Source organism: Cnephaeus nilssonii, assembly GCF_951640355.1.
Source record: "Cnephaeus nilssonii genome assembly, chromosome: 12".
In the NCBI taxonomy this organism is placed as follows: domain Eukaryota; kingdom Metazoa; phylum Chordata; class Mammalia; order Chiroptera; family Vespertilionidae; genus Cnephaeus; species Cnephaeus nilssonii.
In genome coordinates this window covers 1098063-1112280 of record NC_137083.1, presented here as the reverse complement: position 1 = coordinate 1112280, position 14218 = coordinate 1098063, and the positions used below count along the sequence as shown (strand labels likewise).

Below are 14218 nucleotides of genomic sequence, written 5' to 3'. Positions count from 1 at the left end.
CTGGGGCGGGGTGGCTGCCCTCCACGCAGAAGGCAAGGCGCGCCCAGAGCCAGTTGGTGTCTCAGCTGCGTGACCTTCACCCCCAGGCCTTAGACAAGCAGTGAGTCCTAAGCCACGGAACACCTGCATAACGCACCGATGTGGTGACCTTCTCACAGGGAGCACAGGGCCTGACCTCTGCCTGGAGCGGCTCCTCCTCCCTGTTGGCTCTTCAGAGGCGCCTCCGGCCAAGGCCAGGCCCGGGCGCAGGCCCAGGAGGAGCCGCGAGCAGACACAGCTGAGGGAAGCGCAATCAGCGGGAGCCTTCTGGGCTGAGTGCCGGGGCACGAGGCGTCCGCTTCCCAAGTGACCCCCTCCCCCCCCCCCCCCCCCCCCCCCGCAGGTGCAGCCCGTTCGGCAGGCGGCCAGGAGTCAAGGCTCAGCTTGGTCTCAGCAGGCGCGTTTCGACTTCCTTTATTGATTCAACAGCAACAATAACAAAGGATAAAAGATTACATCTCCCATTTGACAAGGAGCCCGTGTGGATGGGGAGGAGTCACACTCCCTCCCGTCCCAGGCCCGCGGGTAGGCGCCCAGCCCCGTGCTCAGCAGACAGGCCTCCCAGGAGCACTCCGGAGCCACTGGCTGCCACTCCACTTAAGTGAAGGCGGGCGCCCTGCGCCGAGGCTCGGGAGTGTCCCTCAAAGCGGACTGAGCGGCGTCAGCGCAGACCCCCCCAGAAGCAGGGGACACGTACCGCGGACTGACAGAGAGGCCGGGCGTGGCCGGTCAGCACTCCGCACCTGAGGACAGACTTGGCACAGCGTTCCAGGCCTCCGGAAGGTTGTAAAGGCCGCAGTGAATATCCAGCGCTGCACGCCGTGCTGGCTGTGTGTGTAGCTGGCATGCGCGTCAGAGTCACTGGGGGGACTTATTTAGAATTCAGGTCACGGGGCTCCCCGACGTCTCAGACCCATGGCCGCTGGGCCGGGCCACCTGCCTTCGAACAAGCGCCAGGAGCTGCTGATGCCGCTGAAAACTACTGACTTAAAGGATTTAAAAATGGTGACTATTGATCCAAACTAAGAAAAAGAAAACGCATTTACATCCTACCACTCTGTATACTCCCTAAAATTATCATCTGTGAAAATCTGATAAAACTTTTATAAACGATACAGATTACCAAGTTCAAATTACTTAATTTTGCGAAAGCATGAATCCTTTTTACAGCATCTTTGAGATGAAAAGAAAGGCAATTTTTTCATGTCATGCCACATACCATCACCCAGTGCGAGGGAAATGTGCCTTTAACCCACTGAATTCTCATTTAGACACTGGAGAGCTTACCCAGTAAAAGGATGACAAATTAAGCTAAAGAGAAAATTAACAAATGGGACTACATCAAAATAAAAAGCTTTTTCACAGCAAAAGAAACCATCAACAAAACAACAAGAAGGCCCACTGCATGGGAGAACATATTTGCAAATGGCATCACTGATAAAGGTTTAATCTCCAACATCTACAGGCAGCTTATGCAACTTAATAAAAGGAAGATAAATGATCCAATAAAAAAATGGGCAACAGACCTAAATAGAATCTTTTCAAAAGAAGACAGAAGGAAGGCCAAGAGACACATGAAAACATGCTCAACGTCACTAATTATCCGAGAGATGCAAATCAAAACAACAATGCGGTACCATCTCACACCTGTCAGAATGGCTATCATCAACAAATCAACAAACGACAAGTGTTGGCGAGGATGCGGAGAAAAAGGAACCCTCGTGCACTGCTGGTGGGATTGCAGACTGGTGCAGCCACTGTGGAGAACAGTATGGAGTTTCCTCAAAAAACTGAAAATGGAACTCCCATTTGACCCAGTAATCCCACTCCTGGGAATATATCCGAAGAAACTAGAAACACCAATTAGAAAGGATATATGCACCCCTATGTTCATAGCAGCGCAATTCACCATAGCTAAGATTTGGAAACAGCCTAGGTGCCCGTCAGCAGATGACTGGATCAGAAAACTGTGGTACATCTACACGATGGAATACTATGCTGCCATAAAAAAGAAGGAATTCTCATCATTTGCAGCAACCTGGGAGGAATTGGAGAACATTATGTTAAGTGAAATAAGTCAGTCAATGAAAGAAAAATACCACATGATCTCACTCATTTATGGATAATAAAGAACATTATAAACTTGAACAAAAAGATAGATACAGAGACAGTAAAGCATCAAACAGACTGTTAAATTACAAGGGGAAGGTTAGGGAGAGGTGGGGGAGATAAGAGATCAATCAAAGGACTTGTATGCATGCATATAAGCATAACCAATGGATGCAAAACTCTGGGGGGTGGGGGCATATATGGGAGTGGGGTGTGGGGAGGGCAATGGTAAGATATGTACACATATAATACCTTAATAAAAAAATTGAAAAAAAAAAAAAAAAAAAACAGAATCCGGGCCTGTTTCCTGGACCAAGCTGGGAGGGGGCGTGGCCTCGGGGCCTCAGGCTGGTAAGGGGCGTGGCCTCGGGGCCTCAGGCTGGTAAGGGGCGTGGCCTCGGGGCCTCAGGCTGGGAGGGGCGTGGCCTCGGGGCCTCAGGCTGGGAAGGTGAAGTGTGTGAGAGCCCTCTCCGGCCTCTCCAGCGCCCAGCCATCTGAGTCCAGCGCCCAGCCAAACCAGCGTCACCAAGAAGGGCCCCCGGGACACCCCCCCCCCCCCCCGCCCCGAGCTCACACAGGGGTGACTGTGCTGGAGGAACCACCCAAAGTCTTGGTTATTAATGAACAGAGGTCAGAGTGGAAAATGCAGGAGACAGGGGAACCCCAGGCCTGGTGTCCCCGAGCTCCCTGCGCCGGCCTGAGGACTGACTGGGGCTGGGATCTCCTTCCTCTGAAGCAGCGTCCTGGGCTCAGACAGGCAGGGGCTGTGGCTGGCGGCCCCGGGCGGGCGGGTCAGGAGGGGCTGGAGGAGCCGGCTGCTGCTCAGCAGCAAAATCAACAAACACCTGAAAGGAAGCGTGAACAGGATTGTTAACCCACCAGAACGCTGGCCACTGGCTCCTAAAGGTCCTAACAAGGAAACCTCCCACAGCTCCGCCCAGCTCTTCCTACACCTCAACCCTCTCCCACCCTCCCAGACCCTCTCCCCCACCCTCCCAGACCCTCTCTCTCACCCTCCCAGACCCTCTCCCACCCTCCCAGACCCTCTCTCCCACCCTCCCAGACCCTCTCTCTCACCCTCCCAGACCCTCTCTCTCACCCTCCCAGACCCTCTCCCCCACCCTCCCAGACCCTCTCTCCCACCCTCCCAGACCCTCTCTCCCACCCTCCCAGACCCTCTCTCCCACCCTCCCAGACCCTCTCTCCCACCCTCCCAGACCCTCTCTCCCACCCTCCCAGACCCTCTCTCTCACCCTCCCAGACCCTCTCTCTCTCACCCTCCCAGACCCTCTCTCCCACCCTCCCAGACCCTCTCTCCCACCCTCCCAGACCCTCTCTCCCACCCTCCCAGACCCTCTCTCCCACCCTCCCAGACCCTCTCTCTCACCCTCCCAGACCCTCTCTCCCACCCTCCCAGACCCTCTCTCCCACCCTCCCAGACCCTCTCTCCCACCCTCCCAGACCCTCTCTCCCACCCTCCCAGACCCTCTCTCCCACCCTCCCAGACCCTCTCTCTCACCCTCCCAGACCCTCTCTCCCACCCTCCCAGACCCTCTCTCCCACCCTCCCAGACCCTCTCTCCCACCCTCCCAGACCCTCTCTCCCACCCTCCCAGACCCTCTCTCTCACCCTCCCAGACCCTCTCTCCCACCCTCCCAGACCCTCTCTCCCACCCTCCCAGACCCTCTCTCCCACCCTCCCAGACCCTCTCTCCCACCCTCCCAGACCCTCTCTCTCACCCTCCCAGACCCTCTCTCCCACCCTCCCAGACCCTCTCTCCCACCCTCCCAGACCCTCTCTCCCACCCTCCCAGACCCTCTCTCCCACCCTCCCAGACCCTAGGTCCCCCTAAGCAGGTAAAACCCCTGAAATCAAACCCCAGGGAGGACCACCCTCTGGGCAGGAAGGAATGGCCGTGAGTTCTTGGCTGTCCAGCCTGGAGGACGAAGCTGGGGTTTATCTGACACCCCGACTCTCTTCCTGACCCAAGCACCTGTCTTCCCAAAGTGAGTGCCCACCCCGTTGTAGGGGCGTCCCCCGTGACTGGCAGGTGGGTCCGGGGGACAAGAAGGCTAACGGGTGCCATTTCCCTACTCGGGGGGAGGGGGGGTGGTAACTATGAGCAAACGGCAGCTTTGAGGCCGGGACCCGGGGTGCAGAGAAGACAGTAACAGGCCTCCCGCTCGTCACCCCTAGGGCGCGGGGACGGCACAGCGGCGTGGCCTGGCCCACCTGCTCCAGCGTGGCCTGGGCCAGGGCGTAGTGGCGGATGCTCCCGGTGGCCTTGCTGTCCTCCAGCACCTGGAGCAGGTCGGCCAGGCCGGCCCAGCCCGCGGGCACCTGGTACTCCAGCACATTCGGGCGCTGCCCCTGGAACCAAACAGTTCGCCTGACACACAGCAGCAGCACCGCCCATCCCGCAGCCACCACGCAGGCACCGCCGGGCGAGGGTCACCGTCCTGCCTCCCACGCGGGGCGAGAGGACAGCTTCCCGCGAGGCGCACGACATGCAGCAGCCCCGCTTAGCCCCGCTGGCCTCCCACCGGCCGCAGCCCCAGGCGCCACTGTGTCCGGCCTCTAGAGCGACTGGATGGGGCCCTGCGGCCCGCGTGCTCTGCCTGGCGGACCTCCTCCGTCACGGCGGGAATCGGTGGGTCACAGCGGCCGGCGGCCCCTCCTGGAGGCAGTGCAGGGGGAGCTGCCACCCCTGGAGCCAGGGGCCCGGGGCTGCCGCGACCTGGACTCAGAGGCCGCAGGTCCCGCCAGTCCCGCGGAGCGGCTGCCGTGTGGCTCACTGCGTCCCCGGGGAGCGGCTGCCGTGTGGCTCACTGCGTCCCCGGGGAGCGGGTGCCGTGGGGCTCACTGCATCCCCGGGGAGCGGCCAAGTGGCACAGGGGCTGCAGGGAAGCAGGCTGAGCCCTCGGCCGGTCCCACCCTAGCGCACGGAGGAGGCAGCGTTGGCCGCTATCTGTCCTGGATGGAGGGAGCCAGGCCGTGAGCTGTGCCCAGGACAGGGTGTGACTACAGTCTCCTCGGGCACCCACCCCGGACCCGCAGGGAGTCCCCTTCTCAGCGCCACCAGCTCCCGCCCGCTCACACCTGCAGGAGCGAGGCCATGGCGAGCGGCATCGTGGGGCAGCGCGGGCGGAAGCAGGAAGGAGCAAGCGCGCCTCTAGGAGCCTTCGCGCAGACAAAGGCTCAGAGAAGGTCACTTGGCGCTACCTTGAGCCGGGCTCCTGGGAAGCGGAGCTGCAGGCGGTCGGAGAGCTCGCGCTGACTTCCTCCCGCGCTGACCCACACACGGACGGTGTAGCCGGCCCCGAACCTGAGCAGTGCACAGGGAAAGCGTGTTACTGCTCGGGACCGAGACGGCACCTTCTGAGCCCACTGCTCAGGAGGCAGGCAGAGAAGCAACCACTGCAAATGCTGGAGTCTTGGATGCTCAAAAACAGATTCAGGCCCGGCCGGCGTGGCTCAGCGGTGAGCGCCGACCTAGGAACCAGGAGGTCACGGTTAGATTCCCGGTCAGGGCACATGCCGGGTGGTGGGATCAATCTCCAGTGTGGGGCGTGCAGGAGGCAGCCGATCAGTGCTTCCCTCTCATCACTGATGTTTCTGTGTCTCTCTGCCTCCCCCTTCCTCTCTGAGATCAATAAAAAATATATTTAAAATATATCTATATATATAAAAGGCTAAGTGACCGACTGTATGTTCATCCAACCGACCGGCCGGCTGGTACACATGACACGCACTGGCAATTTAATTTTGTATTTTAATTTTATAATACTATGTTATATATACTATTCTGACATGTAATTTTTTGCAGTAACGTAATTACCACATGAATCTTTCTTCTAATTAATTTCCTTTCAATATGCACAAATTCATGCACCGGGCCACTAGTTTATGTATGTGTGTGTGTGTGTGTGTGTGTGTGTGTGTGTGTATGTATATATATATATATATATATATATATATATATATATATATATTCAGAAATTAATTATAGCCCAGTTATGTAGTTTGCTCTAATTCAACTTATATTGACACAGAAATGAAGTTAATCTTTTTAAAAATCATCAAATCCTGGAAGCAACACCCATTTGATAGAGAGGAAGGTGAAAACGCAAACTGTGAGAGTGAGCGCTGAGGTGGGAGCTGAGCTGTGGAGCGCCCCCCCCCCCCCCCCGCCCCCCGGCCAGGGCTGTCAGGTCCGCAGTGACTGAGCTGGGCCGGGGAAGGACAGAGGGAGGAGGGAAGGGGAGCAATCAGCCAGCACAGCTGTTATTGAATCAGCACCCCCCCTGCTGTGAGACCACCAACCCCAGGAGACTCTGCGGCCCCAGGGAGGGCAGCCCTGTGGAGCCCAGGAGGCCCCGTCGTGGCCTGAGGGCCACAGCTGAGGAATCAAACAGTGACTTCCAAATCCGTGGGCCTCCCAAAGCTACTGCTACACACAGCCCAGGTGCCAGGCCTGGGTGCATAACAGCATCTCCAAGCTGAGTGCAAAGTGCAGCTTCAACGCCGCATCACAAAATAAGAACAGTCACAAGACAGTAACCTAGTCCCTCTCCCAGGCACCAGCAAAGGAGAGTGACCTGAGCCTGCAGCAAGAAGCAGCACGGAGGTCATCACGAGCAGGTCGGGATCAATGGGACAGAAAGAGAAAATCGGTGAGACAAACCCTGATTCTTTCCAATGACCAGCAAGATTCACAGCCGTTAGCCCTACTGACCAGGAGGACGACAGAGACTCCGACTCCAGGATCAGGACTGGGCGCAGGACTACTCCCGGCCTCATGGGAGGGAGGGAGGGAGGGAGGGAGGGAGGGAGGGAGGGAGGGAAGGAGCAGCTGGGTCTCCAGGCATCGCTGTCAGGCACACACTGCTGCACACGCTGCTGAACCCGGCTCAGGACGAAAGGGGAGAGAAACAGACTCGCCACAGGAGAAGAGATCAAACTGGTGGTTTACACCAGCCAGGAAGGAAGTGCCAGGCTGCGGTGGCATCATGAACAGAAGGCAAGTTTCAGGACACAAAGGGGAACGCACACGGACGTTACACGTCACGCGGGAGGGTGACCGACCCAGCAACACCCACCCGGGCCCGGGAAAGTGGCCTTCGCTCCCCAACACGGCGTCCCAGGCCAAGCACCCAACAGGGTTTTCTCCACAAAATAAAGCATATTCCCGACATCTATGGCTATTCAACACATCTCTGCTTGCCAATCAACGTTAAAAACATGGAACAATGAAAACAAGAAGAGATTTATCAACTTAATAAATGAACCTATATAACAAACAGGTTAAACAAGTTAAAAGGAAAAGAGAGACTTTGAAAACAATTTGGGCAACACCGGATTTTTAAGACGTTATATTGGGACATAAAATACTCATGGAAATTGATGACAAAATCGCTAACATTCCAACAAGGAGCGGAAAGAGAACACCGAGAGGCTGAGCCAGGAGAGGCTGCGGGAGGCGTGGGCGCCGAGGTGCCTTCGGCTTCACCTTCAAACGGGAGCACCCATGGCGCCCGGCTCCCGCCCTCCCACCCCGGGGAGGCCTTCCGAGGCCAGCACATGCCAGCCTCACCCTGGGCCAGGGGCACGGCACAGCCTTGCAGGACAGCCTGTCCAGTCTTCATCCCGGCTCTGCCATGGCACTGCCAACCCTCCCGGAGCCCACAGCGGGTCCCTGTCCCCCGGGAAGGAGACAGCAGGGCAGCAGGGAAGGGCCGGGCCCCGAGCTGAGGCCATCATCACCCCCCCTGGGCCTTCACCTCTTTCCGGCGAGGAGCCACCTGGCCGGGCTGGCGGAGAGAAGCGGACGTACCTGTCCTTGATGTGCTGGGGGGAGCCCAGGCACCTGAAGCTGCCGTCCACCATGATGGCGAGCCTCGTGCATAGGGCCTCGCACTCCTCCATGCTGCAGGGAGGAGGGAGCACGTCAGCAAAGCAGCAAGACGCTAGACTGCAGGTCATAGGTCAGCTGGCACCCACACCTGCAGGTCAGCCAGCACCCGCAGGTCAGCCGGCCTGTAGGTCTGTCATCACCCACACCTACAGGTCAGCTGGCACCCACAGGTCATAGGTCAGCCGGCATCCGATCAGCATCACAGGGAGCACCTCTCAGTGGTGGGCGCCGACCCCACAGTAACCAAGCGCCTGAGCGTTTCCAGCCCAGGAAGTGAGGTGAGATCCGCGAGAACCTTCCAGCAACAGCACCAAGTGCGACGCAGCGAGGAGGCCTCCCAAAGCGGTGACATTTATGGAAAGAAACGAGGGGGGGGCAGTTGGGGGTGACCAGGCTGACGGGGGTGGGGGAGTTAGGGGCAATTGGGCCGGCAGGGGGCGGTGCAGTTGGGAGCGACCAGACTGGCAGGGGGGGGGGGGGGCAGTAAGAGGTGACCAGGATGGTGGGGGGGGGGCAGTTAGGGGCAACCGGGCAGGAAGGCAGTGAGCGATTAGGAGCCAGCGGTCCAGGATTGTGAGAGGGATGTCCAACTGCTGGTTTAGGCCCAATCCCTGGGATCGGGCCTAAACCAGCAGTTGGACATCCCCCAAGGGGTCCCAGATTGGAGAGGGTGCAGGCTGGGCTGAAGGGGACCCACCCCCCATGCACGAATTTTGTGTACTGGGCCTCTAGTATAAAAATAAATATGTGATATTTAATATACAATATAACATATGATGTAATATAATAACAATGTAATTATAATTCATTTTGTAATATAAGTTAATACAATTTTGATACAAAATATTTAATGAAGATTTATAATTTTTAATTGTATTCTTATAATTATATAAAATGTAACATTAATTATAATAAGGCTATGGTACCATGCCCATCAACATTTTATCACTCCAGATGAGAAATTTAGAGTAATCCTTACACTATCTTTAGAAACATTTCTGAGAGGCAGGAAGACTGAGAGGGGACGGGGGGTGGAGCTGTTTAGGGACCATATCGCGTGGGGCGGGGACAGTGACAGGAGCGGATAGCACCGAGGAGACATTAACATCTCAGAATGCGTGGCCTGAGGACAGGGAGGGGTGCAGGCCCGGTCACCCTGGACTGACTGTAGCTCCTCTCCGTGACCAAGTGAGGCCGTATTCCCACCCGCACCTCCTGCCCCGGGGTCCCCAGGACCAGGGTCAGGAGTGAGGAGGGAGTCACCGAGGCCGTCCTGCTGGCCACGACAGGCCTTGGACCTGTGGGCATGGACGTGGACAGAGGCATGGACCGAGGCTATGCCATCGCTGTGAGCAGGGGATGCAGGAGGAGCTGCAGCGGTGGGTCCTCTGGGACGCCGGAGTTGTGTGAAACGTGGGAGCAGGAGGGAGTGTGGCGCCCAACCTCAGAGCCCGGGCCTGAGGCAGTGGGGGAGGGCAGGGCGGAGTTTTCAGAATTGGCCAGCAAAGGGGTCATATCAGGCAAGAGTGCATTTGTCACATTTAATTTGTTTAAACGTGAAATTCTATTTTCTGAAGACAAACCAGTACAGAAAGTTATAAGAAAGGCAGAACTTATGGCCACAGCCAATGGAGAGAACTGAAAGTCCCTTCCCCCAAAACAACTCTCAACGGGGCAAAATGAGCACCAGCAGCCACTGAGAATTCTGCATATGAACCAAGGCCCAAACCACCCGAGAAATGCAGCTGACAAGCTCTTAGCCAGGGCAGGAAGGTCTGCTCCGAGGCCTCCAGCTTCCCCACACGGTCCCTGAGAGAGTCAGGCACGAGGACTCACGGCCGAACCACTGGGCAATGTCCACGCCCCACTCCGTGGTCAGTACCGTGACTGTCTTAGAGCCGAGAGGGCAGTCAGCGCCAATGGCTCCAGCCCCGGCCTGAGCTGGGCTCTGCTGGACGACACGGTGCGGTCAGGGTCACACCTGCTGGACGACACGGTGGGGTCAGGCCCACACCTGCTGGACGACACGGTGGGGTCAGGCCCACACCTGCTGGACGACACGGTGCGGTCAGGGTCACACCTGCTGGACCACACGGTGCGGTCAGGGTCACACCTGTTAGACGACACGGTGGGGTCAGGCCCACACCTGCTGGACCACACGGTGGGGTCAGGCCCACACCTGCTGAACGACACGGTGGGGTCAGGCCCACACCTGCTGAACGACACGGTGGGGTCAGGCCCACACCTGCTGGACGACACGGTGGGGTCAGGCCCACACCTGCTGGACGACACGGTGGGGTCAGGCCCACACCTGCTGGACGACACGGTGGGGTCAGGCCCACACCTGCTGGACGACACGGTGGGGTCAGGCCCACACCTGCTGGACGACACGGTGGGGTCAGGCCCACACCTGCTGGACGACACGGTGGGGTCAGGCCCACACCTGCTGGACGACACGGTGGGGTCAGGCCCACACCTGCTGGACGACACGGTGGGGTCAGGCCCACACCTGCTGGACGACACGGTGCGGTCAGGCCCACACCTGCTGGACCACACGGTGGGGTCAGGCCCACACCTGCTGGACGACACGGTGGGGTCAGGCCCACACCTGCTGGACCACACGGTGGGGTCAGGCCCACACCTGCTGGACCACACGGTGGGGTCAGGCCCACACCTGTTAGACGACACGGTGGGGTCAGGCCCACACCTGCTGGACCACACGGTGGGGTCAGGCCCACACCTGCTGAACGACACGGTGGGGTCAGGCCCACACCTGCTGGACGACACGGTGGGGTCAGGCCCACACCTGCTGGACGACACGGTGGGGTCAGGCCCACACCTGCTGGACGACACGGTGGGGTCAGGCCCACACCTGCTGGACGACACGGTGGGGTCAGGCCCACACCTGCTGGACGACACGGTGGGGTCAGGCCCACACCTGCTGGACCACACGGTGGGGTCAGGCCCACACCTGCTGGACGACACGGTGCGGTCAGGCCCACACCTGCTGGACCACACGGTGGGGTCAGGCCCACACCTGCTGGACGACACGGTGGGGTCAGGCCCACACCTGCTGGACCACACGGTGGGGTCAGGCCCACACCTGCTGGACGACACGGTGGGGTCAGGCCCACACAACCTGCTAGACCACACAGTGGGGTCAGGCCCACACCTGCTAGACCACACGGTGCGGTCAGGCCCACACCTGCTGGACGACACGGTGGGGTTAGGCCCACACCTGTTAGACGACACGGTGGGGTCAGGCCCACACAACCTGCTAGACCACACGGTGCGGTCAGGCCCACACCTGCTGAACGACACGGTGGGGTCAGGCCCACACCTGCTGGACGACACGGTGGGGTCAGGCCCACACCTGCTGGACGACACGGTGGGGTCAGGCCCACACCTGCTGGACGACACGGTGGGGTCAGGCCCACACCTGCTGGACGACACGGTGGGGTCAGGCCCACACCTGCTGGACGACACGGTGGGGTCAGGCCCACACCTGCTGGACCACACGGTGGGGTCAGGCCCACACCTGCTAGACCACACGGTGGGGTCAGGCCCACACCTGCTGGACCACACGGTGGAGTCAGGCCCACACCTGCTGGACCACACGGTGCGGTCAGGCCCACACCTGCTGGACCACACGGTGGGGTCAGGCCCACACCTGCTAGACCACACGGTGGGGTCAGGCCCACACCTGCTGGACCACACGGTGGGGTCAGGCCCACACCTGCTGGACGACACGGTGGGGTCAGGCCCACACCTGCTGGACCACACGGTGGGGTCAGGCCCACACCTGCTGGACCACACGGTGGGGTCAGGCCCACACCTGCTGGACGACACGGTGCGGTCAGGCCCACACCTGCTGGACGACACGGTGGGGTCAGGCCCACACCTGCTGGACCACACGGTGGGGTCAGGCCCACACCTGCTGGACGACACGGTGGGGTCAGGCCCACACAACCTGCTATACCACACGTTGGGGTCAGGCCCACACCTGCTGGACGACACGGTGGGGTCAGGCCCACACCTGCTGGACGACACGGTGGGGTCAGGCCCACACCTGTTAGACGACACGGTGGGGTCAGGCCCACACCTGCTGGACCACACGGTGGGGTCAGGCCCACACCTGCTGGACGACACGGTGGGGTCAGGCCCACACCTGCTGGACCACACGGTGGGGTCAGGCCCACACCTGCTGGACGACACGGTGGGGTCAGGCCCACACCTGCTGGACCACACGGTGGGGTTCGGGTCCACACCTGCTAGACCACACGGTGGGGTCAGGCCCACACCTGCTAGACCACACGGTGCGGTCAGGCCCACACCTGCTGGACGACACGGTGGGGTCAGGCCCACACCTGTTAGACGACACGGTGGGGTCAGGCCCACACCTGTTAGACGATACAGTGGGGTCAGGCCCACACCTGCTGGACGACACGGTGGGGTCAGGCCCACACCTGCAAGGCTGCACCCCATGGGGCAGGGCAGAGCCTGCGCAGCCACACTCCATGTTGGTCCCAGGCTCTCCGCACACATCTCGGGACCACAGAACCCAGGAGGAAGCAGGCTGGGCCGGCTCGGAACGCCTGAGCCCGGGGGTCCTTCCCTGCCCACACGCAGATTCCCTGCCCGGGTCAGAACCCTGTTGCTCGAGGTGGCTGAGCACAACCTCTGCCCAGGAGGCGGCTGTGAAAGCGGGGGAGGACCTCAGACTCTAGGTTTTAAAAACGACAGCGACACTCCCTGGCTGCTGTGGCTCAGTGGATAGAGCATTGGCCTGCGACTGAGGGGTCCCAGGTTCGATTCCGGCCAAGGGCACATGCCTGGTTGCAGGCTCGATCCCCAGTGGGGGGCGTGCAGGAGGCAGCCAACCAATGGTTCCCTCTCATCATGGATGTTTCTCTCTCTCTCCCTCTCCCTTCCTCTCTGAAATCAATAAAAATATATTAAAATAATAACAACAAAATAAATAAGAATGACAACATTTAGAAACACACTTGGCGGAGGCGGAGGTCGCTGCTCGCCCACCTCGGGGCGTTTCGGAGACTTACCCCAGGCAGGAAACCCCACAGACACTCCAACGACCCCAAACACCCTGGCCACACCAGCCCTCGGAGAGGGGAGGAGTCAGGTCCAGAGGGGGACATTTATTACCTAAACGTCCACTTCTCCACAAACCTTGGACAAGAAGAAACAAAGAATGCCGTGGGTGCTCAGGCCACGGGCACAGGCGCCATTTCCACGTGACCAGATGCCAGACGAGCAGAAACTCTTCAACGAGGCCCCTGCGAATACGCCCAACGACCAAAAGGAGCCACGTTCAAAGAGCGACAGAGGAGTCCGACACTGCACCGCAATGACATCACAACAGACTCTGAGGGAGACGGACATTCCTCTCTAAAGGAAACGAGGGGCAATCTTTTAGGCGAGCAGTGCCCGCAGGGCCACCCGCACACCTGAGACGGAGGAGGCTCAGTGACCGTGAAGATGAGCCGATGGAGATGGTCAACTCGAGACGAGGGAAAAGCGGGGCTGAAAAGAAAGGACAGAACCCCCCGAACGTGGCACCCCGAGAGGCCTGCAGAGCAGCCTGCAGCCAGCACGGAGGGAGAGCCGGAGTCTGGCCCCTCTCGGGACCTATCAGCCCAGCACCAGCCCACTCGCCGTGAGCGGCTCCGTGTGTCTCACATCCGGGTGCTGCGCGGCCAGGAAGGTTCTGACATGAATTATAAGATGAGTTCTGAGAGGAAGAAACTAGGAGACCAAACTCAGGGGCTGCTGTCTTCATGTCAGCTCATCTTCCTGCTGGGGACGCGGCCTGAGACGGAGGGACCAGCGGGCCCAGGAAGCCCAGAGGGCCCAGCTCTCAGTGACCTTGGGCCACGCAAACAGGAAGCCCGGAGGGCCCAGCTCTGTGACCTTGGACCACGCAAACAGGAGGCCCGGAGGGCCCAGCTCTGTGACCTTGGACCACGCAAACAGGAGGCCCGGAGGTCCCAGATCTCTGTGACCTTGAACCAAGCAGACAGGAAGCCCCTGGGGGCCCAGCTCTCAGTGACCTTGGACCAAGCAGACAGGAAGCCCTGGGGGGCCCAGCTCTGTGACCTTGGACCAAGCAGACAGGAAGCCCGGAGGGCCCAGCTCTGT

General features: G+C 59.6%; 1 protein-coding gene across 1 annotated transcript in view; it reads right to left on the bottom strand.

Annotated features, from left to right (window-relative positions):
- Window positions 1–2839: 2839 nt before the first annotated feature.
- LOC307108636 (ATP-binding cassette sub-family A member 13-like) overlaps window positions 2840–14218 on the bottom strand; it is a gene marked incomplete at its 5' end in the record, with an annotated part of 92612 nt that continues 81233 nt past the window's right edge. The window contains 4 exons of the mRNA XM_079786778.1: window positions 2840–2993; window positions 4381–4518; window positions 5371–5473; window positions 7982–8074. Of these exons, the coding sequence (XP_079642904.1) occupies window positions 2898–2993; window positions 4381–4518; window positions 5371–5473; window positions 7982–8074 (430 nt within the window). The 3' untranslated portion in view covers window positions 2840–2897. The remainder of the gene's footprint in view (window positions 2994–4380; window positions 4519–5370; window positions 5474–7981; window positions 8075–14218) is intronic.